Source organism: Ixodes scapularis, unplaced genomic scaffold, assembly GCF_016920785.2.
Source record: "Ixodes scapularis isolate PalLabHiFi unplaced genomic scaffold, ASM1692078v2 ptg000460l_1___fragment_1__unscaffolded, whole genome shotgun sequence".
Classification (NCBI taxonomy): domain Eukaryota; kingdom Metazoa; phylum Arthropoda; class Arachnida; order Ixodida; family Ixodidae; genus Ixodes; species Ixodes scapularis.
The window spans coordinates 740,509-768,226 of record NW_024609981.1 but is presented as its reverse complement, the minus strand read 5'-3'; the positions used below and the strand labels follow the sequence as shown (position 1 = coordinate 768,226).

Below are 27,718 nucleotides of genomic sequence, written 5' to 3'. Positions count from 1 at the left end.
TCTTAACATAGTATTTTGCAGTCGATTGAATAAGATTTCAGATTATGCTTATGGTACAAAAGTTTTTTTTCTGCTCCAAACAGTGTTCCAAAATAACCCAAATCATTCCCATCACTGGTGTTTCTAGTGTTCTAGCTCACCTCTCACCAAGGTGGAGGGACGAAGTCGTCATGGTACCAATTATTTAAAGCCGACGTTGGGCTACCTATGTTGTCATGGCGATACAGCACCCTTGCAGGCTGACTCTCACTTCCCTGTGAAAGCTCACCTCTCTGTGAACCCGACTAAGAAAGGCCTCATTGTGGCCTTTCTTAGTTGTGTTTTCTACTCCCCACAAGGTATTTAAGCATTTGAGGCAAGAATCCATGTGCAATGGATTGTTTCTTGATGCCATGTCGCTCTGTTGCCAACATGTCTTCTTGACCATGAAATTTGTAGTTTTAGTACACAGCAATTTTCTTGTGACTTGCAGAACGGAGCTGCTGTGGCTGCACCACACGAGCGTCACATCTACGCGAGGGGCCTGGCTGTGAGGAATGCCCTGATCGCGCAGTTCCCTCAGGCACGACGACGGCAGGCCCGACCAACCCGACAGCAGCCTTCACATCGTGGACAGTAACGACCAAACTGTCTGTGTTACTAATTTTTTTAATTATCTTTCTTTGTCTTTCAGTTTGCCTTTTTTTTGTATCATTTACTGCATTTGAGCCCTAGGCATGCAAAGATTTAACATTTTGTGGAAGCACCTTTCCGTGTGTAGCTTTGTATTTTCAACGTAAACTGTAGAAAAAAAAGAACCTGTAAAGTGTGCCGCCTTTGTTTTTCTAGGTTGAGTCTTAGCCAAAAGAAGTCACTAATCAGATCAGCAAGATGCAGGTAGAGAGGCATACCTACTGCTCTATGTCGGGGTTCTCAGAGTTTTCGACGAACCTATTATGTACATCTCGTCTGACAGCTAGTGCCTTGCTGTCTTGTGTCCTTTGGTGTGTTGTCACAGCTCTAGGCCATAGCCATTGTAGTGTTGTGGGCAGTGGTGCAAACGAGAACAATGCAATTACCAATAAGTAATGGTAATGTTTAACTTCGTAACTAGTAAACCATGTATTCAAACATATCAGAGCCTATATCTGCCTGCCCTGAATGATAGCTGAGGAACCCCTCCCGGTCCCGTCACTGATGTGATAAAGCATTGCAGTATTCTACACAAATGGTAAACTATCATGTGCATACAGGGAGTCTTTGGCTTATAGTTATGTATCAGTGACTAGCTGAGATCTTCTTGAATAGCGCCTTGTTGTGTAATTTTGTATATAACCTGTGAAACATGCTGCAACTTCAGAGTCGCAGAAGTTTAGCGATAAGTGGAAGGTCTATGGAGTTGGCGCTGGAGTGCCGTTTGGTTTTGTTGTGTCCTGCTCATGCCGTTACTTAGATGTAGAGCAGGGCAATGAACTTGTACACGAGAAGGTTTCAGAAGTGGTTTAATGCTGCAGCCGTGCAAAAGGCGGCAGCAGGAAGTAGCAGCGCCAAAGGAACATGGCGCACATACTACTCTCGAAAAGGGGGTCGCTCCAAGGGCGGCTCCTTGCTGGTGGGTACACAACATTCCCCCCCCCCCCCCATTTGCACTTTAGACGAAGTCAATCACATAAACTGGCCATCTGACATGGCGAGAACTATATATGGGAGTCTGTTCGGCTTGTGTCGGTGTGTAAGTCGTGCGGCCTAGAGGAGTCGCTGGCCTGTGGTTGCTCAGTAGGCTTAGAATCCAAATACCGGCACCGCATTTGGTCCGTGTGTCGCCACAGTTGCCGGCCGTCCGGTGTTTCAGTCGGGTATGACAGTGGCCCTACCACTTCAGCAACAACTGCGGGAACCCAGCGTGGTCCAGAAGCATAGTTGCGCACATACACTGCGTCGTCGGACAAAAAACTGCCGTGCTGGTTCTTGCTCTTCAGTGTGGACGGTCCGTCCGTGGTAGTCTCTGACCCGTCTGGGTGCACTCTGTCCAGGAGTGTCTTGGGACGGGGGTTGAAGAGCAACTCTCCAGGGCTCCTTCCCGTACTTGTGCATGGAGTGACATGCTACCGACGAAGGAAACTCGTTAGGCGTCCATCCCAATCGCTCTGGATGATTCGCTTCAAACCATCCTTAGTTGTTCTAACCATGTGTTTCGCCTGCCTATTGGTGGCTGGATGCAGTGGCGCAGATGTTGCCTGGTGAATCAGGCCGCTTGCTAGGAACCGTTTGGACTCCTCAGACACGAACTGCGCTGCATTGTCCGATACAATAGTGTCGGGTAGTCCATGAGCTGCAAAAAGGCGACGCAGGCACTTGATGACCATGGCACTGGTCATGGAAGACACCGACATCACCTTCAGCCACTTGGAGAAATTGTCCACAGCTATGAAGAAAACGTGCCCCTGAAAACGGCCAGCAAAGTCTATTCGAAGACGGGACCACGGCGTCCTCGTTCTCTCTCAGTGGTGCACGGGGGCCTGAAGGGGATCTGGTCTCTACGCCTGGCGTGCACCGCACGTGTTCATCTTGTGTTCAATGTCAAATTTCATCTTCGGCCACCACACGTAACTACGGCTGAGGGCCATCATGCCGACGATCCCTGGATGCGCGCTATGCAATGCCTCCAGTATCTTAGCTCGGCCTTCAGTGGGGATCAAAACTCTGTTACCCCACAGAACACACCCCTTTTTCACCGACATACCATGCTGTCTCTGTTCATAGGCTTAAAGCTCGCCGCCCAGACGCTCCGAAGGCCAACCCCCCAGAGCCCAGCTCAAAACACGAGACAGCACAGGGTCTCGCCGCGTCAAAACAGCAATGTCTGTGGCCTGCAGAGGAGGCTTCGTAGACATCTCGAGCATGAACACCTCTAGTAGCGGTGGTGGAGCACGGACATTCGCATGCGAAGGCAGTCTGCTGAGTGCATCAGCGTTTGCGACCTCCTCTCCCAAACTGATGGACCAGTGTGTAGCTGTAGGCATTCAAAACAATGGACCATCGGAGCATTTGAGGGGCCAGAATGGGTGGGGTCACCTTGTCAGACAGAAAGATTCCCAGGTGAGGCTTGTGATCTGTTACAATCACGAACTCACGAGCATAGTGATGGTCACGAAATTTATTCTCGCTCAACACTGTGGCCAGCGCCTTGCGATCGATCTGCGCGTAGTTGTGCTCCGCCTCCGATAGAGTATGTGAGTAAAATGCAATGGGCACCTCCCTAGAGTCGTCCAGCCTGTGGCTAAGCGCTGCCCCAATGTCCACAGGGCTAGCATCGCATGTCAGAATCACAGGCTTGGTTGGGTCGAAGTGGGTCAGAACTGTGTTTGAGGAAAGGAGGCTCTTGAGTGCATCAAAAGCTGTTTGCTGCCTCACTCCTGAGGTCCACACTGTCTTCTCGTCCTGGAGTCGGTGGAGGGGCTCCGCAACTGTAGCCTTGCCCTTCAAGAAACTGTGGTTGAAATTGAGCAAGCCGAGGAATGCTTGTAACTCTTGCTTGTTTTTGGTGGAGGTGCCTCGTCGATTGCTGCAACCTTTGCATCTGTGGGAAAGATGCCGGCAGCAGTCACACGGAAACCCAGGAAGTCAACCTCAGGCACACTGATTACGCCTTTTTCTTTCTTGACCCGGGGGCCTGCATCCTTGAAGCGCTGAGGCGCCTTGTGAAGTTGAGAGGCCAGCTCCCCTTATGCAGCAGCAGCAATGAGAATGTCATCAAAGTATGGAACTGCTCCGGGAATGTTCTTGAGGAGGCCATTTATTAACATCTTGAAAATTTCAAGAGCATTCCTTACACTGTACTACAGCCTGTTCACCCAATACGCCCCACATTGCATGGCGATTGTCTGAAGATCAGCTGACACTTCATTAACTGATAGTTGTTGATAGGCCTGCGCAAGGTCTAACTTTGCATAGCACTTGTCCCCCGATAACGATAACAGCAAATGACTCACAGCGGAAATTGCATATGGGTGTTGCTTTAGAGCCTTGTTTATTGTGGACTTGTAGTGTCCGCATATCCTAATGTCGCCGTTGCTGTTGAGTACAGTCACTTATTGGGTCTCTTACGTTGGCTGTGTGATGATAGGCTCCAGCACTCCCTGCCGAACGAGGCGGTCCAACTCCTTCTCCACCTTCGGCTGGATTTCAAAAGGCAGCCTTCGAGCTTTCAGGCGAACTGGCGGAATGCTGGAATCCACGTGCAGGAAGACTGGTGGTCCAACACAGTTCCCCAAACCGTCCTCAAATACCTCACTGAACTCCAAGAGCACGGTGTCGACTGTCTATTTCTTGATCTGGGAGACATCTGCGATGACAATGTCTAGTGGTCGAAACCAGTCAACTCCCAGCAGGTTGGTACAGGCACCTTTTGCTACCAGTACCGTCAGTGGGCCAACAGACTCCTTGTATTCGACGTGCATGCTGCAGGCCCCGACAACGTTCACTGTGCTCAGCTGATAATCAACCACCGTCGAAGAAAAGTCAGTCAGCACCAGCTTCCCACCGCACTGCTAGAGACTGCGGAATGTCTCCTCGGTGAGGATCGAGAAATTCGATACAGAGTCCACCTCTACATCGCAAATCTATGTTCAATGGAAATCTATGTTTGTAACTTGCAAGGTGCCAGGGATCCTCCTGCACTGATATGGTCGCTGTAGTAGCACTCGTCATGAGGCAAAGCGGTTACCTTGTATGCCGTTCTTGAATTCCATGGCTGTCGAAGCGGCAGGTTTCGCTGCTGGCCATTTGCGCTGCCAGCACGGCAGACTCGTTCTATGTAGCTGGTTCTTTTGCATGCCCTGCACTGCGTGTTCTTGATTCAGCAATCGACGTGGAGGTGCACACCTCCACATCCGTAGCACGTGCTGTAAATCGTACCCTGCGTTTCCGTCTGGCTGAATACGGCCGGTATCTGACATTTCATTTGGTTGGTCGCGGGAATGGTTGCAGCAGCGTCATTCTCCTCAGACTGTTGGACAACCTCGTGCTTTTCGCGCCCGCTATTGCCGCCAGAGCTTCCTCCTGGGCCTCACAAAAAGTCTACTGTTTCTTTGCGAAGAGTCGGTTCTGCAGGTGCTCATCGCGAAGTCCGCAGACGAGACGGTTCCTGAGAATTCCTTCCAGGTTGGGGAAATTGCAGTGCTGGGCCAGGCATCGAAGCTCAGCGATGTAAGGAGATACTGTCTTCTCAGAGGCTTGGTTCTGCTCGTAAAATGTGTTTCTGCGGATTTGGTGGCTGCGGTGAGAAATGAGCTTTGAGCACCTCGAACATCTCGGCAAACGCTTTCGACTGCGGCGTGTCCGATGCTACAAGCGATTACAGTAAGTCAAATGTATCCGCGCCGCACACGCTCAAGAACACCGCCAACTGATGCTTGTCTCCCGCCACTGTGTTTGCATCCAGGAAGAAGTTGAACCTCGAGACATAGGAGTCCCATTTAGCTGGCGTGGACGTATCAAAAGGCTCAATCTGGCCTAGCATAGCCGTCATGGTCCCGATGAACTTGTAACTTAGCTTGAACGTAAGCACTTAGACGATACCGTTTATCCTCATCGCCACTGTTGTGTCCTGCTCATGCCGTTACTTAGATGTAGAGCAGGGCAATGAACTTGTATGCGAGAAGGTTTCCAGAAGTGGTTTAATGTTGCAGCCACGCAAAAGGCGGCAGCAGGAAGTAGTACCGCAAAAGCAACATGGGCCGCATACTACTCTTGAACAGGGGGTCGCTTTGAGAGCGGCACCCTCCTGGTGGGTACACAACAGGTATTGTGGCCAACTTGACTTGGTATTCGACTTTGCTTGTCGGCATATGTGTAGCCATCCTTCAGGGATGACAGTGCATGTTATAGGGAGAGAGGAAGAAATGAGGGAGAGTAGCATTGCTGAGAACGTGAGAGGTAAAAAGGGGGAGGTCGACTAAGAGATTCGAGAGGCGATGCACCGAGAGTGATGCAGGAGGATTGAAACGGAGTGGGAGTTAGGAGAGAGATCCGCACGAGTTGAGATCGAAGACCTATTGAGGGCAATGCGGAGGAATCGAGTGGAGGAAGAGCAGAGGTGTCATTTATAAGGTAAAACGGCAGAGGCCATCAAGTTTTGAAAATGAGTGAACTTTGAAGTATGTTGTAGTTTTTGTGTATATTAAGCCAAGTTATAAATTTTAAAAGTCCACGATCCCGGCCTCACTTAAACCACAGACCCCGAAGACAACGAGCGGCTCCCCGTCACGAGACAACGAGCAACTTTACGTCACGTGACAACGAGACATAAACTTCACACACCTAAATTGAAAAAAAAAAAAAAAGATACTTGGAGGCTAAAAGGGTCTAGGAAATTTAATAGCTCCGGGAACCCATGAGTGTATTTCGGAGGCTTTCATCCTCCAGTGTGGTAGCTGAATTCCTCCATGATAAGACCACCTAATCACTATTGTTTGCTTCTTGGCTACAGCTGTAGTGGTTGTCTACTGCTCACAAGAGAACAAGCAAAACAGATTAGGTTGAATGGACGTATTGTACAGAGACAACACTGGAAAAGAATGTTAAACTTTTATATGTATTTTTATGCACCAATAAGCATGTAATATGTCCTCTCCATGTAAAAAGACAAGTATGTCAAATAAAAAAATGAAAAATTGGTAGCCCCAAAACCGACTCTATATGTTTTTAATTTACAGTAGGCTCGCGATAAATAAGACTCGGTTATTTTTTTACTCCTGATTAAATAAAACAAATTTAAAAAATTTGGTTGTCCTGCCATATTTTTAATATGTTCACAAGCCGCTTCATTTGTATGGCGTTTTGACGCATTTTACACTTTTTGTTCTCGCAGCCCTGATGGGTGCGCTTCTTTCCGATCATTGGTGCACTGCAGAAAGGCAACACCCGCAAAGCTTACTTCCACGGGTGTTGTTTTTCCGCAGTGCACAGGCGCTTGGTGAGACGCGCACTCAATGGTGCTGAAGCGGACACACATAAGCTTTGAAACCGGGTACCACGTAAAAATGTTTGTATCAACTTGCACAGACGTGGCGGCATGGCATGGGTCCACGTCACAGCGTCCGTACAAGTTGCTATGAAAACTGCTGCGCGGTGCCCATTCTCATCGTTTGTGTGTCCCCTGCTTAATAGACAAGCTCTCGACCTGATGAACAAACTTAATTTTGTTTCAGTTGTCATTTGCTGTCTAAACCGTCCATGTTAAACAACATTTTTGAGGGATGATTGAACTTTCAAAAATGTTTCATGTGTGGCATACCTGCCTATGAAGAAGCCTACGTAGAGGAAAACGTCTAATATCTGCTTTCTATGTCTAGCCATTCATATTACAAATCATAACTTTATCTTGCATCATATTTAGATGAATTTTGGATAATTCAAACAAAATTTGTGGCTTTCTTGAGTTTGAATTAGTGAGTGTACTGTACTAATTTGGAGACAAGCGTCATTAAACTTGGCTATAATTATGACCTATTATGCTACAACATCCGGGATAATGGTCTTATGCCTCGACCAAACATCAATCTTTGATCGTATAGCTCACATGATGACGACTGTTCCCACAAGTGTTAATGTTCAATTTTAGTTTGATATTTTGCAGTCATTTTATGATTGCACTTCCTACTTTAAGCTGAAGTTATGAAGGACTATGACGAAGGTATAAAAGGTTTAATAAACCATACATTAGCCGCTATAAACATTCAGTTCCTTAGCTATGTCTGGGTTTCTATTACACTGTCGATTATTAAGTTACAACATACTGTAGCCCTTTAATAGACCCCTGTAAGGGGACCTATTAAAGGGCATTGCTACAGTTACTGCCCTGCAGCTATGAGCTACACTTTTTCATTCCATCTTGAAGATGCTTGATGTGCAGGGAGATACATTTTATATTTGCTCTGCTAGTTTGACAACTGATCTGTTCCAGGCCATATTGGAAGACTATTGTTCAAGCTCTCTAGGAGACAGGATCCTTTGATTTTTGAATTCCGTCTATATAAATGCTTTGTAAGAACCATTTAATGGTAGGCAGATTCAATGTGGCTACACTACGCTGCTCAGCCATAGCAGGCATAGCACATGTGTGGGGTGATGCATCTCCAATGCATGTTCTAAACTTGCTCGCATATTATTTGAGGCAGGGCTTCTTTTAACCTCCTGTTAGGGAGGTTCACATGTATTGATCATGCATAAGTTGCAGATTTCTCTGCTTTGATATTTATCTGGTTATTTGGCCCTGCTATTTGTTGTGAATCTATTTACATTACTTGCTTTGCTGGGTAAGCATATAAAAATTCTGAATAGTCCTGGTATTGCAAATTTTGATATATTTTTCAAATGTGTCAAACAACAGTGGTTCAAAATTTTTTTCAGTGATATATTTACTTCCGAGATAGCATTCAAGATAGTAGTTGACAAGCCATGTGGGTGGACATTTCCAGCATAACATTACAGGCCTAGCTTGTCATTCTGCTATATTTACAGGACTTTCCTCAATCATGGCTTCATGTGTGGAAGTCATTTAGGGGAAGATGCCGAAAATATTTACAGGAAAGTTCCCATGCAGTCACCTGTGTAGAAATCATTCGAAGAGAGCAATAAATCATTTACACATTTCGCACATACCACTTTCCACAACACAGAAAATTATGAAGCATAAATTAAAAGTTTAATCATGTAAAAAGGTTCGTTTAAAAATGCACACAGCCCTTTCTGCTCTGGTCAAGAGATGCTTGTCCTGCAAAGTAAACAGAAACTAAAATGTTTACTATAAGAGCTCAAAGAAGTGTCAAGAGAAAGGGAACCAACCTCGCTATTAATCAGGTGTGTCCCTAATCAAGTCCGTGGCCGCCTCCTGTGCGTTGAATTGCCAGGAAGGCAATCAGGCACAGGAGCCCCGTGGCCTGTGTGCCCACACGTACCAGCTCATTTGTGGCCTGTTTGAGGAAAATAACTTTTGTTTAACCTCATTAGATCATTCTACTGAGTGGAATGTTTGATGGTTTTATTACAGCTTTTCTTTACTGCATAGTATTGTGCTCTTTGTAACATGTGTAATGGGCCAAAGACTTTTCTTCATTCGACCATCATACTTCTTCAGTTTGCACACACCATTCCACCATCCTCCCTATCGAAAATACAGCCTAAGCTCGTTTTTGATTTTGACCAAGATTTCGATCTGTTGTAAGGGAAGTATGTTGTATGCAGATATGAAGTGGAGTTAATGGCACGTAGAGGAAAACCAACTAACTTGAAAAATCGGTATGTTATATCCATTTGTCTGTTGTAACCAGGTCTGTTGTAATGAGCTTAGACTGTATTTCCGTCTGCACGTAATTTAATACCCGCCAGGTGTTTACTCAGAGCATTGCACAGGTCAGACTCCGTGGTTATGGTCCATATCGGGATACTGTTTGTTGTGTGGTCATAAAGAAGCTAGGCGGTTCTGTTGGCATAACGTGGTTTGGGGGCAGAATGTCGATGACTGCAGCTTGAGTTTCGTCTAGTAGGTTGCTGTCGATCACAGGTGTTGTATTGTTCCAGCTACCATTGCCATTTGCTTCCTCTAGGTTGTCGAGAGGAATGTCATTGTGAAAGTCTCCCACTTGTTGTAGGCTCCCGACTGCATCGACCGGTGGCGAATCTTCAGCTGCGTCAACTGGTGGCAGGATTTTATCTCCGTCAACATACTCATCGTCGACATGCTAATCGTCCACATACTCAGCGTTAACATACTTGCACTCCCTCCAAAGTTTCGGGGTCGGCAGCAAGGACCTTGCCACGCAACTTGGGTCGAGCAACACCTTATGTTTTTTTAGTAGGTGGCAGCATGTATCTCTAAGTCTCACTCACATTACTGTATATCTCAGGGTGAAACAAATGTAGAAATATCTATTTCTAGCAAAATGCACACAGCACCATCACATCTAATGCAAAATTTGTATAAATTTCTTGTTTCCTCTTTGTTTGTAATTATTGCAAATGGCTGATTTGTCGGCTAAACAGTTGCATATGCAATTGGGAACTATGTCCTGCGTGTCCACTGCCATTTTGCACAGTGGATCACTAATATGCTGATTGCCTCTTTATGGTAATAGGATCATAAATAATTAATGTATCGGAGCCTGACATTTAGTTTACCTGTGACAAAGCTATGTAGTCGTAGGACCAGGTTAATGAAACCAAAGGGTAAGCTTGCATAAATTGAAGGATATATTTGCTCGTTAAAATAAGTGATTGAGTCACCTAGCTGATACAAAGGAGATGAGTTTGGTACATCCACCACAAGGGTTTACGCCCTATGTATACTATATGGTTTGCAATTGTGTCACAAATATGACCATCCTATTGCACTGGATGCGTAATGTGGAAAGTAGTCACTAAATATTTGCCTTTTATGATTTTCCACTGCTTCCATTTCTTTCAGGCAATGATTGCACAAGTGTAATTTCTATATTTTGAGCTGCCTGTGCACTTTATAAAGATGTAGGTCCAATGGTGCATGCTCTTGATTTTTGAGTGAACTCGCTGGTGCAGGTTACATGTTTCTGGTTTACTGAATGCATTTGCTTTGTGACTACCTCGACCTGCTGGTTAACAGCTTGAGCAAGCCGGGTGACTTGGGTCACTAGGTCGGCCTGGGACTCCACGAGGAGCTCGCCTGACTCCTCTCTGGACCGGGTGGGGTGGTACCGGAGACTACCGGCACCAAATACTGGGCGTCGGGTTGGGCCGGAAAACCCTGGTTAAGGAAAATTATTATCAGATTAACATATCATGTTTTATAATCAAGATTAAACTGTGAGACAGCCTCAGAGATGTACAGATTGTATATATACTTCATACCAACAAATTCAGGTTCATTAAAAGAAACACTTGCCTCCAGCCTAGTCATCCGCCTCATCGACTGGGCTCCAATGGTCCCCGAATGCCGTTGAGGTTGATGGCCCAGTTTGCAGGGCATCTTCGGCCGGTTGCTGAAATAATTTTGGCAACTCCATTAGTGGCTAGGACGTGCAAACTATTGGCCCACCAACTATCGACCCACGTATCCCACTATTTTCAGAACTTCTCTTGAAATATGCAGTCAGGCTTAGAATTAGCATACAAATTTACTGTGACCCTCTACATGACAATAAGATGGTGATATACTAGGGCATCTGAGCAAGGTTTTGTTTCACCATGCACAGGGGCAGCAATGTTTGGAAGTGTTTTCCCCACTGTTAATTGGTGCACCATAAAGTCAGCAAGTGAATGCAAAAATGCTGTGATCTCACCTCCAGTCCCAGCACTGGCCCGCCACAACCTTGGACGGTGTCCACACCAAGGATTCCGAGAATCCGCTCCTCCTCTGGAGTCAGAGGCGAACCTCGGGGTGGACCTCCTCCCGTGCCCCTCCCGTCCTCACTCAGGATGCCTGCCTTGGACTTGGCGACTCTAACTTTTGCACTCCAAAACTGCTGCCACTCTGCCCGAGTCTTGTTCGCCGGCCCCTGGCTGTTGAAGCGCCGTACAAGCTCTGCCCACCACAGAGTTCGCCGATCTCTGGTGAACTCTGCGGTGAGCTCGGTGCAGGCCCTCGCCAATTGTGGGTGGTCCTCCATAAAGCTAATCAGAATGTCCAAGTGTATGGAGGACACGCGCGGTTTTAATTTTTTAGATTGTGAAAGGGCCGGCGAAGCGGGCGGAGCAGGCGCCGAGGCCATTTTTTGACGCGTCTGTCTGGCCGTTACAACGATAGCAGACGACTTTTTGTCAATATTTGCAGTGATGGAATTACTGCCACATTTTGCGTCAAAGGGCACCAGAAACGTTCACTCGACTCAAATCGCACTGAAAATATTGTCTGAAAAACGTTAGCATGCCTGCGCCTCCAAGGCGACGAATTCGAAAACGAAACTGAAACCACTGAAACTCTCATCGAACCTGTCCCGCGTGGTGGCGCTTTGGTACTTCCGAGTGAAGCTGCAGACGCTGCAGACGACAGGCTTTGCTCGAGATTTGGCAGTGTGGTGTTGTTTACGTTGTTATCCCGAAAATTAAATGCAAAAAAAAAACAAAAAAAAAAAAAACGATTTATGTTTCATAGCCCTGGCACCACAGATCTCTTAATAGGCTAGACGGCGGATAGAGGTCTTTATTGCTGGGCTCGAGCGGCACCACCGGCAGTCATTGCTTGACACGAGCTAAAGCATGCTATAGGAGGAACGGGAAAACTCCATCTTATTAACTTTGTAGGTTGTTTTCGACAATGAAACTTCTATCGTGTTTTCCGCAAATAACAGTTAATTTTGTGGGCAAGAATATCAAACACGTTAGAATACCAATCTTTTTTTTAAATAAATGGTGTGTGGTTGAGGGTCGAGGGCGACTTTGTTGGGCGTTAACTGTGATGTGTTTAATGAGACAAGTGTTACCGAGAGTTATTGTGGAGTCATTCGCGATCTCGATGTCATCAGAGTTTGGTAAACGATAAGTTAGAAGGCGTTTACTGGGGACATTCGCATCGTTTTAACCGGTTGTACATGGTCCTTTTTTGTGAAAGCTTTTTCTTTAAACTGCTGTGAGGGCTTCTCTGACAAACTAAAACTCGGAGCGAGAATTGCGTGTACTGCCTGTTGTGAAGCAATGGCCGCCGGTGATGCCAGCGACAGGCTCCCCATCTGCGATCCAGACTTTCCCTGTGAGAGTTCTAATGAATTGCACCCGCAGAATACTCCACGGAGAACCGACCCCAAACGAACTTGCCAAATGCACCGAGGGCAGACTAAAACTGTCGCCATAGACGTTGTAGAAGAGTACCGACCTCAAACCGAAACTAGCGCGTTTCTGTTCGATGTGATGGATGGGAATGCGAGAGGAGGGACGGATTTAGAGGGGGGGGGGGGGTTCGAATGTCCTGACCCCCCTCTTGATTTCTGCATGTGTAAAATTTAGGGCGTAAAACGAGGAGAGAAGGAGGGGCCCGGTTCCTAAACATATGGTACGCTGATTAACACCTGCCCCCCCCCCCCCCCCCCCCCCTAGGAAATTCCTGCATCCACCCCTGTGCGAGAGTGCAGTCGCTGCCAACGTTTTCTATAAACGTTGGTTGCTGCAACGTGTAACTTATATTTGCGATGATTTCCAATTAAGGAACTGGGCTGTCAGAGATATCTACAGACCGCGTAAGTTTCCGAAACAAGCCGACTACAAAACAGCATACACTTGAGAAAATTAATGGCTCTGTACGCGCAAGAGCTAGTGAACCACTAAAAGGATACGGCTTAAATCTAGTTCGTTGGAATATCTAGCTATACGTTTCGTAAGACTTTTTATTTGTCTCGTGAGGGCGTTGAGAACGAAAGCTTTCTCAATCAAAATACGACGGGGCAAGGTAGCTGACGTTCAAATATATGATTTTGGTCAAGCCTCGAGTAACGTCTCCGTGTTTAGCTTTCCCGGACGCTGAGTGCATGCGTCACAGGTTTCTGCTCTGGGAGCTTTGTCGACAAATGTTCCACTTTTCACCTCGCAAGCGAATGATGTGAGATCTCGCGGCCTCTGATGTGTTTGTCCTGAGCCTTTCATTACACACTGCTAGGCTTCATCGTCTGTACGGCAACATAGCGACTCAAATTTTGCAAATAAAGCGCGGGTCGTCGCTTCCCCCTTCGTGAAATAGCCGACGCTAACAATTCAAGCTCGCGTTTGAGTTTGTGGCCTGCGGGACGGGATTTCGAGCAGAAAATCTACTTTTTCACTCGGTTCCGCTGTGCGAATGCCTCTTCATAGCAGACGAACTCCCGTCGTCTGCTCTCGCTCCTCGCATGACCGAGGCATGACGGGATCGAATTTTGGCACAGCGAGCGGCGTGAATGCTCGCCTCCCCGCGCTCTCTCGTGCCCTTGTGCACCGCCTAGGTATAGCCGAGGGATCGCGGGGGATTTTTCGTCCCTCCAAGGTCAGAAGTTGCGAAGTTGAGCGCGCGCAGGGAGGAGGAAACTTTGCGGCGTTCTTTTGGTCACTCCCCCCGCTACGTCAGAAAGCGAAGAAGGTTTTGTTCCACGAGTTTAGCGATCCTGGTCAGGAAAGTGTTGGGCTCCATATCTAACCTGTTCTGACACCGATTCAATGGACGCCGCCATGACATTTAGGGAAAAACAACCGCGTTGTCACGGCAATGCCATGGCAACGCGGATGTTTGGCCCATATTTTCGTGGCGGCGTCCGTTAACTGAGATTCCTATTCCTAACGAAAATTACTTGGGACTGTGGTGAAAGATGGGGGAACTTTGTAAAAAAAAAAAGACGCAGGAAATGGGTCGTCTCAATAGCCGAGACAATAAGAAGGCATTTCGTGGCCACGCCTACTTCCGTTACATTTCGCTCCAGGCACGGAGAGTACGGACGCCACCTCCTGCCCATTATAACTTCCTTGCTGGGAGATGTTCCTTGCTCTTCAACCGAGAACGTCTCCATCCTTCCCTGATGAACGAAGAAGTGCTGTTCTCTTTCTAAGCTGTACCGGTAACAGCAACACGCTCCTATTGATGCTTTTGCACATAAAACAAGTACTCATTTTTATAGTAGTATTTAGGGCTGGGCGAATATTCCCAATTTCGAATAAGAATCGAATATTCTACATTTAATCTTCGCATTCGATTTCCAAACAAAGTCTTTGGTATTTTTTGAATATTCGTCGTAACACGAGTATTCGAAATTAATCCAATATTTAAAACCTATTCGCAAGTGTAAGTTTTACTTTTGCTTTCAGTTTCGTTAAGCAGGTCCCACTGAGAGCGACATAGCTGCATGGCGGTTTCAGCCTAAGCTTGTGGCGCCGGTGTCGGTAGCGGTCATCGGCGAGTTTCTGTTCGCTTGTGATTCCTGACTTTGTAAACTGTGCTCACTTCGCGTTCGCCCAGTTGTGTTATTGCGGATGGAGGTGATTGCGGGGAACTGTCTGCGAAGCGGAGGAACGAACGGGAAACGGCACCAAAACGGAGAAAGAGGAGTACTATTTGGAAATATTTTGAGATGGTGACGGGATCGATGGCGCAATGTACGGCATGCGAGTGAACGCTTAAAACGCCCACAGGTACGACAACGCCCCTTGTCAACCATTTCAGAGCACATCCTGTGTTGTTGAAAGAGTATTGTGGGATTTCCGCCCGCACGCCAGGAAAAGATCAACCGACGTTGACGAACTTCGTGTGCCGCACGGAGCCCCTGCCAGAAAAATGGGTGCGAGGGGTAAATAACAAGGTGGCCGCCATGGTGGCGCTCTATTTACAGCCTTACAGCATCGTGGAAGACAGCGACTTCAAAAAACTTCTGACAGAAGCCTTTCCCAACTATCGCCTACCATCCCGTTCTATGCGGAGGGCAAGTTCGTCTGCTTCTTGCGCAGGGGGTAGCGGTGACGTCAGAACGCCGAGCCCTGATTGGCTGATCGCGATCCCCTATCTGAGCGTCGTCTGCTCCTTTGCAACGTCGTCTGCTCGCAACGTCGTCTGCGTCTGTCGTACCTTTCCTCCGACTTTCGGAAGCGCACAGGCCAGAGACCAGGTTCACAAAACGATCTTACGCCAAAAATATCCGTAAGACAAAACTTGAGAACGATTTCGTATTCAGAAAACGAAATTTTCGTAAGTTTTGCGCAGGTTACGACGAAATCCTACGACAGCTTCGAAGCTGTCTTACGCACTTCTTACGATCAAATCAGCATGGCCGACATCGTCGCGGTCGCGACGACCAACGGACGTTTATTTTTCTACGTGCGCTTCTCACGCGTCCCGACTTCAAACAGCAAGAAAAAAGAAAAAAAGTACTTGAAACAGACCACGACGAACAAGAACGCTGGATCCACTAACACCCGGGAAGAGCTCCAACGGCCACAATTCCACCGACAACGACCAAGCGTGCTCGGCAGATAGGCCTAGCAGGCACTTCGACTCGGCGACCGTCTGCCTACGACCGGCTGGCGCGCAGAATGGAATATGCCCGCGCGACCCTTGTGAACCCTTCCCGTCTTATACTTTGATCGCTGACCTCAATTTTAGATTAAGAGGTCAATATCTTCCTCTTGTCATCTCCTTGTGTTCCGAGGCAACGGTGACTCGCCGGTGAAAAAGCGGTGAATCTCCGACAGACACAGGAAAGGTAAAGCAGCCATCGCTTTGACTAGCAGACGTAAAGCAGACGACGTTAACTGCGCCAACCCGCCGACGCCGTTAAAGAGTGAGGAGTCTCGCCGCACACGAAAGGCGGGAAAAAGTATTTGGGAGCGAACTTGCGGACACTAACACGCTCACTCTCGGATCTTAGCAAACAAACCTCGGCGCCTCGGGAGACCTCGCCAGTGAGTCTTTTGACTTCCTTCCTTGATGCGCGTCTGCTAGTTGTTAGACAAAAACAACGTACTGCTCGAGTTATTTCGTCTGCCCTCTCTGAAAGGCGAAGTCGAGCTCGCTCGTAAAGACCTGCACTTCCGAAAGTCGCAGGAAAGGTACGACAGACGCAGACGACGTTGCGAGCAGACGACGTTGCAAAGGAGCAGACGACGCTCAGATAGAGGGTCGCGATCAGCCAATCAGGGCTCGGCGTTGTGACGTCACCGCTACTTCCTTTCTCACGCGCAGAAGACGAAAATGAGCCCACTTGCGGGGCGTATACTCTCGCGCGTGCTTGTGCCACGGATGTATGACGACACCCAAGAGAAGCTGAAAGCAGAGCTCAACAGTGCCTTTGAAGGCGGCACTACCGCTGTTGCCTTCAGAAGCGACATGTGGAAATCGCGCGCTAACGAAAGTTACGTGAGCTTTACCCGCCGTCTTCTCACTCCAAAGTTCATGAGAGAGTGGTCCACAGTAAACACTCGACACATGGCTGCCAGTCACGGTGCTGTGAGCATCGCAACTCTTCTGGACGAAATGTGCCGTGACTTATAGATACCCGATGAATGTGCGAAGTTCATGGTAACGGATAACGGGCGCAACATGCTATCTGCGGTAAGGAGACTTCCGTGGACTGAAAGAGCGTGCTTCACGCATACGCTTCAACTGGCGATTAATGACGCGAGATCCCGTTCGCCGGCCATTGATCGCCTGCGCAAGAAAGTGAGGCATATTGTGGGACATTACAAGCACAGTTCATCAGCTCAAAAAAGGCTTGAAAAGTGCCAAAAGAAGATGGGAAAGGACACACTCCGTCTGGTGCAAGAAGTGGATTCCAGATGAAATAGCCAGTATCTTAAGTTGTCTCGCCTTCTGGAACTCAAAGAAGCAGTCACTGTGGAGCTTACTACGTCGGACTGTGACATCGATGAACAGTGTTCATCAGCATGGAAATATGCTTCTGAATATGTACAATCATTCAAGCCATTGTTTGATGCCACTGTTATTGCCAGTGCTGAGAAGTATCCGTCTTTGTCTTTCCAAGTTCCTGTGATTTTTGGTATGCTCCACTGTCTAGATTACTGTGCTGGGGCATCATAATTTCCCGCAGAACTGATAAGATTTATCAAGGCAAGGTTCACCCTGTATGACGAGTACAAGGAAGCATGCCTTGCTATGTTCTTAAACCCACGCTTCAAGTGCAATATTTTCAAAGCCGAAAAAGAAAAATTATTATGGCTAAAAGTTCTGGTGCTGCAAGAGCTGGCCTCATGTGATGCTACTGAAGAAATCCACCCGGAAATGGCAACACAGTCACAAGAACAAGGCGGAACGCCGTCAACAGATGTTTGGCAGGCATTTGACCACTTAGCCAAAAGTGCAATGGGAAGCAAAGTGGTTTCAGCTTCAGAACTGGAAGTTGTAGCGTATGCGGAGGAGGCACTGCTAAAGAGAGAGGGAGTGATCCGTGTAAGGGGTGGCGAACTGTCGGGTACTTAAGATATCCGAGTCTGGCAAAGCTTTGCATAAAATACCTGGCAATACCTGCCACTTCAATGCCAAGTAAAAACGGATTTTTTTATTTTTTTTATTTTTGTGGCTGGAGGTGTAGTTTCCGCTCGAAGGGAGCGCCTCCAACCTGACCATGTGCTGCAGTTGGTTTTTCTGCATGACAACTTGTAATCTTTCCTACAACTAGAATTTTCGTTTTAGCGTTTTTATTCTCGTTAAGGTAACAAGTTGGCATACAAAAAAATCAACTGCAGTTCACAAATAAAAAAAAATTCAGAAAGAATAAATAACTGCAGTTTCAACATGTGAAAATAGAGATCCTGTGAATAAATGCACCTGCCGTCAACTATTTGATATTCGATTCGTATTCGAAAATATTAATATTCGAACACCCCTAGTAATATTGGCACCATCTCAATGAACCTAGCCACCTCACAAAAAAAATATTTCGACAATACTAAAAATATGAATAAAGGTTTGTACAAGGACTGTTCTAAAATGTCACACAAAACGTATTTACGATTCTTGAACCGGTTCGAAATCGGGCTTCTTGCCATGTGCACTTACAGATTAGAATCACCTGACTGGTCATCCTTTTGATTCCTCCGGTACGCCAAACACTTACGTAAATGTAACAAATATATAAACTTTTTTTTTTTTTTTTGTCACACCACAGCATTTACATTATCTGGTTCTGGTTATCTTGGAGGTTGAAATGGTAAGGTGTTTTGAGCCAGATTTATACTTTTTTAAAGAGAGTAATTAATTATTTAGACGGCTGATACAGACGCACATACTAGATTAACCGTCGAACATTGGACTGACAGGCCTTTTTTATTAGAGAGAACTTGAAGCTAATAGCACCAACTCAAAATCCAGCGAAGCCCTATGTACATTTTCTAGACAAAGAATGTGACTTTCTTTTGCGGAGCTCGATAGCAATTATGCTACTATTTCTGGTTCGGAAGATTTAAAAGATGATACAGTGGAAATAGTTTAGCATATGTACCTCTGATTGGGGTGTTTGAGTAGTCGTAAATCAAAAGACTTAGGGGTTGAGGAAGAAATTGTAACGGTTACAAGTGATATTATAGCTTTCAAAAGTAATATAATTACTCTGGTGATTATTACCTAATAAGAGTAACCCAATGAATACATATTTACTTTAAAAAGTAACCGATTTGAAGGACTTTGATTATTTGTAAATATTACTTTACAGGCCTTTCCCTATGTGTTGAACTCTATCGAAAGCCATGGGACTAAAAAATTTAATTAGGTATAACTTGAGTGCAAGATGCTTACATTTCTCCAAATTTGGCTTCAAGTACTAAGGTGTACTTTTTTTCTTCCTCTTTTTGTTTTTCATCAGCACTACCAAAAATTTCAGCGTATTCACATTTTGGATCTCCATGTCGTGACGACACGTTGTGTGTCCTTCTCTTGACCCAGTGTTTTTCAGCCACCTCAACCATCTATAATATATCAACAACAAACGACACTAAATACCTCAAGTATGTGAGCAAGGGTATAACCACGGCTCTGAAAGCAAAAGCCTTATTACGAATGAGGTTATTTGCTGTGGAAACGTCACTTATTGAGATCTTAACTATTATTCACATCTCCAGTTACAGACGATGTTATTTTAATTACCAAGTATAATTTCGCAAAAAGCAGCAACACAAAATGAGGGAATCCCCAAGACATACCTTACGCGATCACCGGTTCGGTGTTCGCGTGAGATACGCTCTGTAAAGAACATTACTCCCAGTCCATTATGAATTTGCTTTTCATTTTATCTGTTAATTTTTCTATATACAAAAGTAAAAATAAAGCAGCGCTATAGCCTTGTGACTGCTAGGTAGCAGAATATCCACCATCATCCCCTCACCCTCGCTCACAAGCTCCATTTAAACATCGTAAGCAGCTATCTAGCCTCTCTACACTATATCTTACCACATCATCACCAGATGCAACGCCGCAGACCTTCACCGTATGGGCTACTTGCCTTTCTGCGGCGCCGCGGCTCTCCTGAAGTAATGTAAATATTACTATTATTATTACTAACATTGATCTAGGTTTTTAGGGCACAATAACATGAATCGGGGTTCAGATCAATCAAAAGTTGTTTTTCAATCTGAAACGACGAAAATACAAACGCAGTTCAATGCTCTGCTTTGGACATCGTTTTAGCTACCGTAATCGCCGCTGGTGATAACTTGAGAAACAGAAATATTGTGATTTAGAAATAAGATTTCAAACAACAGTTACTTATTATTTACGTGATTTTGTTTGTTTTATTAGGCTTCAGGGAATGGCGTCGGAGCCTCATAACTGTCACCCTTTGACAGACATGCATACTTTTTTTTTTACTCAGGCTTTGAGTTATAATTAATCTAGCGCCACGTGAATGACCGTAAATATATTCTTGCGAAGTAAACACCTATAACTAAAATGCTTCCCCTTGCCCTTCTATGCGGAAACAAAACGTCAGGCCACTAAAGCTGTGTTCTAAAAATGTTTTCGTTGTGTGTGTGTGTGTGTGATTTATCTTGTAGAATCCTAAAAATTATCTTTTGATAAGATTATGAATGTTAAAAACGAAAGTGTCCGAACGAGTAACCGAGCAGATAGAGCCACCATTTTGAACAAAAGTAAATCCACGTTTGGAACTCTGTTTTCTCGCACTCTGCTGGTGGTTAGCGGCAACGAAACAACGAAATGAACCCGGTAGTAACCTTTAGAGATCCAATAATGAATTGGCGTAACGATGGTTCCACGTATTCATGACGCCAAAGTTTTTTTTTTCCTTTGAACTTTTTTGTTACTTTTTGTTTCAACTAAAGTTTAACCAAAAAGCAGTAGACTAGAAAAGAAGTATGAGAACCGGTCCTATAAAACGGCACCATGACAGAACAGCACACGACAAAACAGCACACGACAAAACAGCACGGTCAAAACAGCACGCGTCAAAACAGCACAGCGTCAAAACAGCACGGCGACAAAACAGCACGCGTCAAAATAGCACGCGACAAAACAGCACAGCGTCAAAACGGCGCAGCGACAGAAGAGCACGTGCCAAAACAGCGCGGTGTCAAAACAGCACAGCGTCAAAACAGCACAGCGACAAAACAGCACAACGTCAAAAGGGCACAGCGACAAAAAGAACGGCGTCGAAACAGCACTGCCACAAAACAGGACATTGACAATATAGCTAGGGGTTTGGCATTTTCGGTTTTTATTATTTCTAAATTCGGTGTACATTTTTCGGTTTTTATTCCAAACAGAAATTTTCGGTTTTTGCGGTGAATATTTGTAGACTCATAAGCTTCTCGGTTCTTTTCGGTTTAGTGACGAAAACCAGTATACTGACGAGAATGCAGTATTAAAGCGTTTGTTTAAAATGTATGGTGAGTGAACCAGGTAGGTTGCTGTCTGTGGCAGCCGACGTGACCTGTTCTGCAAGGCGCACTGGGACCCTATCGTGATCTGACATTATCGTCGTGTGCTCGTATTTGTACGTACACTGGACGTACATGAGCTTTACTACCACTTCGGTTCGAGAGGCAAATATCAAAAACCAGAAATGTGCAAGCATTGTGCTTAGTGCGTTTTTTCCCCATTTTCACGACTGCGAGGGGTGGCAAATTCGCGCCGACCACAGAAACGACAATAAAACAATCGTATGTATGCCCTCCTCTAGTAGACGGAAGCTAGGGGTGTTAAAAATGTGCGGCATTTACGTACGTTCTTGATTTTCATTGTTCAGTTCACGATTAAACTATTTTCTTTGAACAAAGAATGCGCCACACAAATTCATATCAGGTAAAAAACTCAGATATCGTCCTGAAGACCCCTGGGCCCCCGGTGCTTTTGTTGAACGTTGAACCGATCTCGGAGACAAGTTGGAAACTGCGAAAGGAAGTGGCATATGGTCAGTAATGAGTCCTACCATAACACCCCCCCCCCCTTTCCCCTTTGCCTCTCCGAACTCCCTCGAAAATACTGACCTTTTTCAGTTAAAACCGAATTTGAAAAAAATAATTCGGCATACTTTTACCGGTTTTATTCGGTTTAAGCCGAAAACGCTGAACCCTATGTAGTTAAAAAAATGTATGTCTCAAAGTAGGCACTGTAAAGAAATGGAGGTCTAGGCCAATTCGTCGAAAGCCAACTCGTCGAGGGCCAATTTGTCAAATCCGTTTTTTTTTTTGGAGCAAGTTCGGGATGGCACATGAAGGCTCGATGGGCGCATGAAGGCTCCCTGTGCAGTACCGAAGCCTTTGCTTGTGCGTATTCTGGCAATTTCTCGAGCAGTTCTGCTAATTTTGACGCTCAACTTTGCTAACAATGTCGTCAACAAAAAAAAAAAAAAATAAGGAATTAATCGGACGGGATAATGTTGTCGTCAATTGTTAAAAAATAAAACAAAACAAAAAAACAACAGAAAGCGTCTGCGGCAACAGTGTGCTCAGCCCATACTGTACGGCAGCAGCATTGAGGCTGTGGCATGTTTCTGCTTCTGCGGTTTCCCATCGATCGAGGCCTTTGTCGGAAATAATCTGTGAATTTAATTCAAAACGACTTCTCGCCTGCAAGCTGCAGCCGCGTGTTTCCTGGACATATTATTCACGGCGAATGAACCGCGCAGAATCGGCGCCCATGGTATACCTTGAATACGCTCGACATTAAAGTCACCTAATCTTACCGGTTCTATCAATGCATCTGTAATCGGCGCATCTCCCGCTTTTTTTATTTATTTTTTTTTTCTGGGGGGGGGGGGGGTTCTAGGCTTAGGTGGTAATTACTAAACGACGAGTACTGCGAAACCTTACCGGACCGCCGTAAACCAGACGGATCATAACTTGAACTTATGGATTTCTTTTTCCCAATAACTTTTCCGCTTTCGCTGGTCCTACAAAAAAGACCAGACAACGCGGCCAACATCGACGCGAAAATATCACCTCTAGCTACCCAATATCTTCAAGTATGCCCCCATCCTTTACAACCTAGCGCCAAAAAAAATGAAAGGGTCAAGGAGGTTCGAAATTATTTGTGCAGAGAGAGTGAAGAGCGCGCTCGAAGTTGCTACATGCGTGCTGTTTTGTCGCTGTGCTGTTTTGACGCCGTGCTGTTTTGGCACATGCTCTTTTGTCGCTGTGCCGTTTTGACGCTGTGCTGTTTTGTCGCGTGCTATTTTTACGCGTGCTGTTTTGTCGCCGTGCTGTTTTGACGCTGTGCTGTTTTGACGCGTGCTGTTTTGACCGTGCTGTTTTGTCGCGTGCTGTTTTGTCCTGTGCTGTTCTGTCGCGTTCCCCTATAAAACATCTCTAAGGAAGGCACTTTCGTTCCTGAATGAAGTTTTTTTTTTTAACTTTATCATGCAGTTAGGCATTAAAACGTAAACTTAGTTCGCTGCGAATGTACACAAAATGCTGCAAGAAGGGAGTTTTCACCATTAGGGAGGTTTTTACACAATGCGTTTATTAAGGTTAATATAATAAATATTAAAATGGAGATATTAGCTAGTCTGTACACTATTCTTTAAAGTGCAGTGTATGTGATGTTTTGCGATTCTACTTTGTTGTGGACATAGACACATACGAATATAACCCCTGTTTTGGTGGCAATGGATTTGGGTATATATTTACTATTTAAGCAATACAATTTATTTTCATCATCAGGTTACAAATACTCTCAACTCGTCTCTAATAGTTTTTGTGTCATAACACGCATATCGGGCAATATTAAAAGTCCAGAATGTTTAATGTTATTTAGCTCTTTTGTGCGAAGCCTTGTTCAGTTTTCAACAGTTGTATGGAACAGCATTGGAGAGACTAACTATTGTAGTACTGAGCGAGTTAAAAAAATATATATGTCTCTTCTACGATCGTTGCTTGCTTTTCAATTCGTTTTATGACTAGAAAATAATATGTAAACTGATTAGCTTACAATCTTTGTATAATGGACGGATCGTGTATGGTTTCATGTTTTTGCATAAAATTGTCAATGGTGTTATTTATTGAACAGGGCTATTGAACTGTGTATATCTACGTTTACTAAAAAAATTAAATGCAAAAAAAAAAGTAATGGCCGTGTATTATTTTTTTCTTAAGTTTGCCTGAAAAAAAAAATTTTTTTGCGCAAAAGTTACGATGGTAGGCGGTATTTAGGTGACGGTAACCACTCGCTCTGGTGCAGAATCACCACAGAATGGTGATCCCGCACCATAGAGGTAAGAAGCTTCTGGAGGCCACATCACAACCACATTGGTTGTGGCGCGGCGAGGAGAGCCGAAGCGAGAGATCCAACCGGTGAACAAGCCCGATGCGACGTTGCGGCAGTCCGGAAGGAGGTGGTAGTGTCCCAAAAAGTCTGAGGCGATGGCTGGCTTGATGACGTCGGCGATGACAAAATTCTGATGGAGGTCACGGTGATTTTCTTGAGGAGCCATGCCTCAGGCCATCGAGTATATCGATCGATGTCGGTGAGGCAGTAGCGGTAAGGTCCGGCTAGGGGATACGGGCCTATGATGTCAAGATGGACGTGTTGAAAACGACAGGAGGGCTGAGGAAATACTCCTAGCTGTGAAGTGACGTGCCTGGCGAATTTTGCGCGTTGGCATTGAATGCAGGAGCGTGCACAGTTGCGGCAGTAACGCTGCATGAATGTATAGACGTAACGGTAAGCCACAAGGCGTGACGAAGCGCGGATTCCGGAATGAATGAGGTGGTGTAGCTGGTGGAAAAGGCTACGGCGATAGTACGGGGGCACGTAGTGTTTGGGTTGTCCTGTTGACATGTCGCGGTAGATAGTGGCTGTTGACCCAGGAACGGGGACTTGTTGCAGATGTAGCGAAGACCCGCTCTTAAGGAGCTGCCGTATTTCTGTGTCGGCTGTTTGAGCCTCGGCGAGAAAATCAGCTGTTATTGGCGAAAATTTGATAGCCGATACACGGGGAAGCGCATCGGCGATTTTGTTATCTTTCCCGTCGACACGCGGGATGTCGGTGGTAAACTGAGCAATGAACAAAATCTGTTTCTGCTGTACCGGTGAAAGTTTTTCACGGCGTTGAGAGAAACCGTAGGTTAGGAATTTGTGGTTGGTGTAAATAATGCAATGCTGCGCCTCGAGGATGTGGTAAAAATGCTTAACTGCTTTGTATATGGCGAGAAGCTCTCTGCTGTAAGCTGGCTAGTTCGTCTGGGCGGATATCGTAGTTGTTTCGGGAGGGCCTGGCGGTGGGAAAGGACGCCTTCCGAATGGAGAGTTTCTTTGTGAAAAATGCCAAGGGACGCCATGTGTTGTCGACGTGTTGCATGAGGGAGGCGCCGATGGCGAAGCTGGGGGCGCCCGGGAGAGCTCCAAGGGAGCGTCTGGTACGGGAAGAAAAAGAAGAGTGGCGAAGCTGGCGTTCGGGTGACGGGGTGGTTGACTGGTAGCCCAGCCAAGGCATCATGAAGATGAGATTGGTAGTCAGCTGTGTGAGGCAAGAAACGCCGTAGAAGTTGAGCATGACGAGAAAACGACGGAGGTCTTTAGCGGAGAACGGTTGAGGAGAATTTTGCAAGTCTAAGATGTGGTGAGGCGAGGGTCGAGTCCTCTCTCATGAAACTCGGTGACCCAGTAAGTTGAAGAGAGGGGCGCCAAGAGCGCTCTTTTGGATATTGACGAATACTTTTGGATATTGCTTACTCTTCAAAAGACATCAAGTCGTTTGAAGAGAAGACGAAGGTGCATATGGCGGTCTTCGGTATTTCGGGAGAAAATTAATATATCGTCAAGATAGACGAAGCAGAAGTTGTGACCATGGACGCCTTCATCGATGAAACGTTGAAACATCTGTCCTGCGTTCGTCAAGCCAAAGCTCATGAGGGGAAACTCTAGCAAGCCAAAGGGTGTGATGATCGCAGTTTTAGGGATGTCGTCTGGGTTCGCGGGTATCTCTGTGTAGGCCTTCACAAAATGTAGCACGGAGAAGACATGGCAACCATGGACGCGTTGGGCGAAATCCCCTATTTGATGGATGGGGTACCTGTCGGGGATAGTGCGAGCGTTGAGGGCGCTGTGATCTCCACAGGGTCGCCAGCCTTCGGTATTTTTTGGGACAAGGTGAAGCGGCAAGGCCCATGGGCTGTCGGTTCGGCGGGCGATTCCTTCGTGGAGCATGACCTCGAACTCATCTTCGGCGATGCGCAAGCGATCAGAAAGCAAGACGACGGGCGCTGTGAAAAACCGGTGGTCTCGGAGTGGTCCGGATGCTGGTGTACAGTGGTTTGTCGCAATCCCGTGGCAGCCCGCTGGGACGCGTCAATTTGGGAAATTCGGCAAGTATGGCGTGGTACGGCGAAAGGCTTTCCACACTGAGTACTTTAATGCTGGGCTGGTGGGTGGTCGTGGGCTGGCCTGGCGAAGAAAGTCCTGTTGTCGCGTCATTGAGTTGGTCGTTGCGGCAGTCCGGAAGGAGGTGGTAGCGTCCCAAAAAGTCTGAGGCGATGGCTGGCTTGATGACGTCGGCGATGACAAAATTCTGATGGAGGTCACGGTGTATGTGTTTTAGTAGGATGGGCAGATGGAGCGAGCCGTAGGTCTTTATGGGGGACCGGTTCGCTGTGTTGAGCTCCAAAAACGTAGGTGGATGGGAGCCTTAAAAATGGGCACGTGGATAGCAGGAAATGCCGGAGCCGCAGTCGACAAGGAACCGTTGCCTTGTGATTTCATCAGTGGCAAAGATGCGGGGGCTTCCGGGTTGGCAGCTTGCAGCCGCGTCCACACGCATTCGTTGGCGTTTCCCCGATGTCCCCCGGAGCAGGGTGTGTCGGCATTATCGGGCTCTGTCACCGAAGCGTCGATGGTTGTATGGCATATCTCATTGTCACCAGACTGCTACGACGAGCCGGTCTTACGGTCACGGCTTTGTGAGCGGTAACGAGGGCACGTTGGAGGGTTTTGATCCTAGCGTCGTTGGATGGAGCTGAGCTGTCGGGTGATCGTCGATTCGGTGCTCGACCTCTGTGGTGTCCAGCGGTGCGCCGACGGCCTGGATGGTGTGCGACAGCGGCGGTACAGAAACCTCGATGACGCAGTGAGCAATTTCGGTAAGTTGGTCTAGACGGAGCCTGCACCAGACCTGCTTGTTCTAAAGAATGGCCTGGATGCGCGGTGGCAGTCATTGGAGCCATAGTGTTCGCAGAAAGAAATCGTGGACTTGCGTATTGCCTGCGAGAGCGCGCATGTGGCGGAGGAATTGTGATGGTTTGCGCTCAGCGAGTTTTGCGGACTAAATAAGTTGACGCCTATTCTAGTCCTCCGATAGTGACAGGTGGTGGGTGAGTTCAGTTTTGAGATGTTGACAAAGGTTGGCCGCTGGTGGGTTGTCGAGGATATCCCGTATCTCGTTGGCGTAGCGGCTGTCAAGGTGGGCGACGACGTAATCGTAGCGCGTTCGGTCTTGCGTTCGGTATGGGGTTCGTACAAGTAGAGGCCTAGGGAGAACTGGAGCTCCACTTGTGCGAAAAATACCTCAGGCGAGTCCGCCCAAAACGGCGGAAGTTTGATGGCGACTCGGCTGGCGCCGAGCGAAGCAGCGTCCGAGATGGCGGCTGCAGGGGTTCCGCCATCTGCTGCGGCGCCGGCAGGCACGAGCGGTGTTGTGTTGGTGTTGGCAGGATGCTGCTGCACGGGAACATCGAGTTGGTGCTGCTTTTGCTGAAGCTGCTGGTGATGCCTTTGAATCAACTCCTGCTGGGTCCGTAGCAACTACTGGACTCATTTGAAGTTGAAGGTCCTGCTGGGTGGCCATGGCAACGCGCTATG

At 46.7% G+C, this 27,718-nt stretch overlaps 1 protein-coding gene across 1 annotated transcript in view; it reads right to left on the bottom strand.

Annotated features, from left to right (window-relative positions):
* Positions 1–27,718, bottom strand: part of LOC120842565 — an 87,092-nt gene that overhangs the window by 45,144 nt on the left and 14,230 nt on the right. Inside the window, exon 2 of the mRNA XM_040213699.1 lies at positions 19,208–19,377. Coding sequence (XP_040069633.1) covers positions 19,208–19,377 — 170 coding nt within the window. The remainder of the gene's footprint in view (positions 1–19,207; positions 19,378–27,718) is intronic.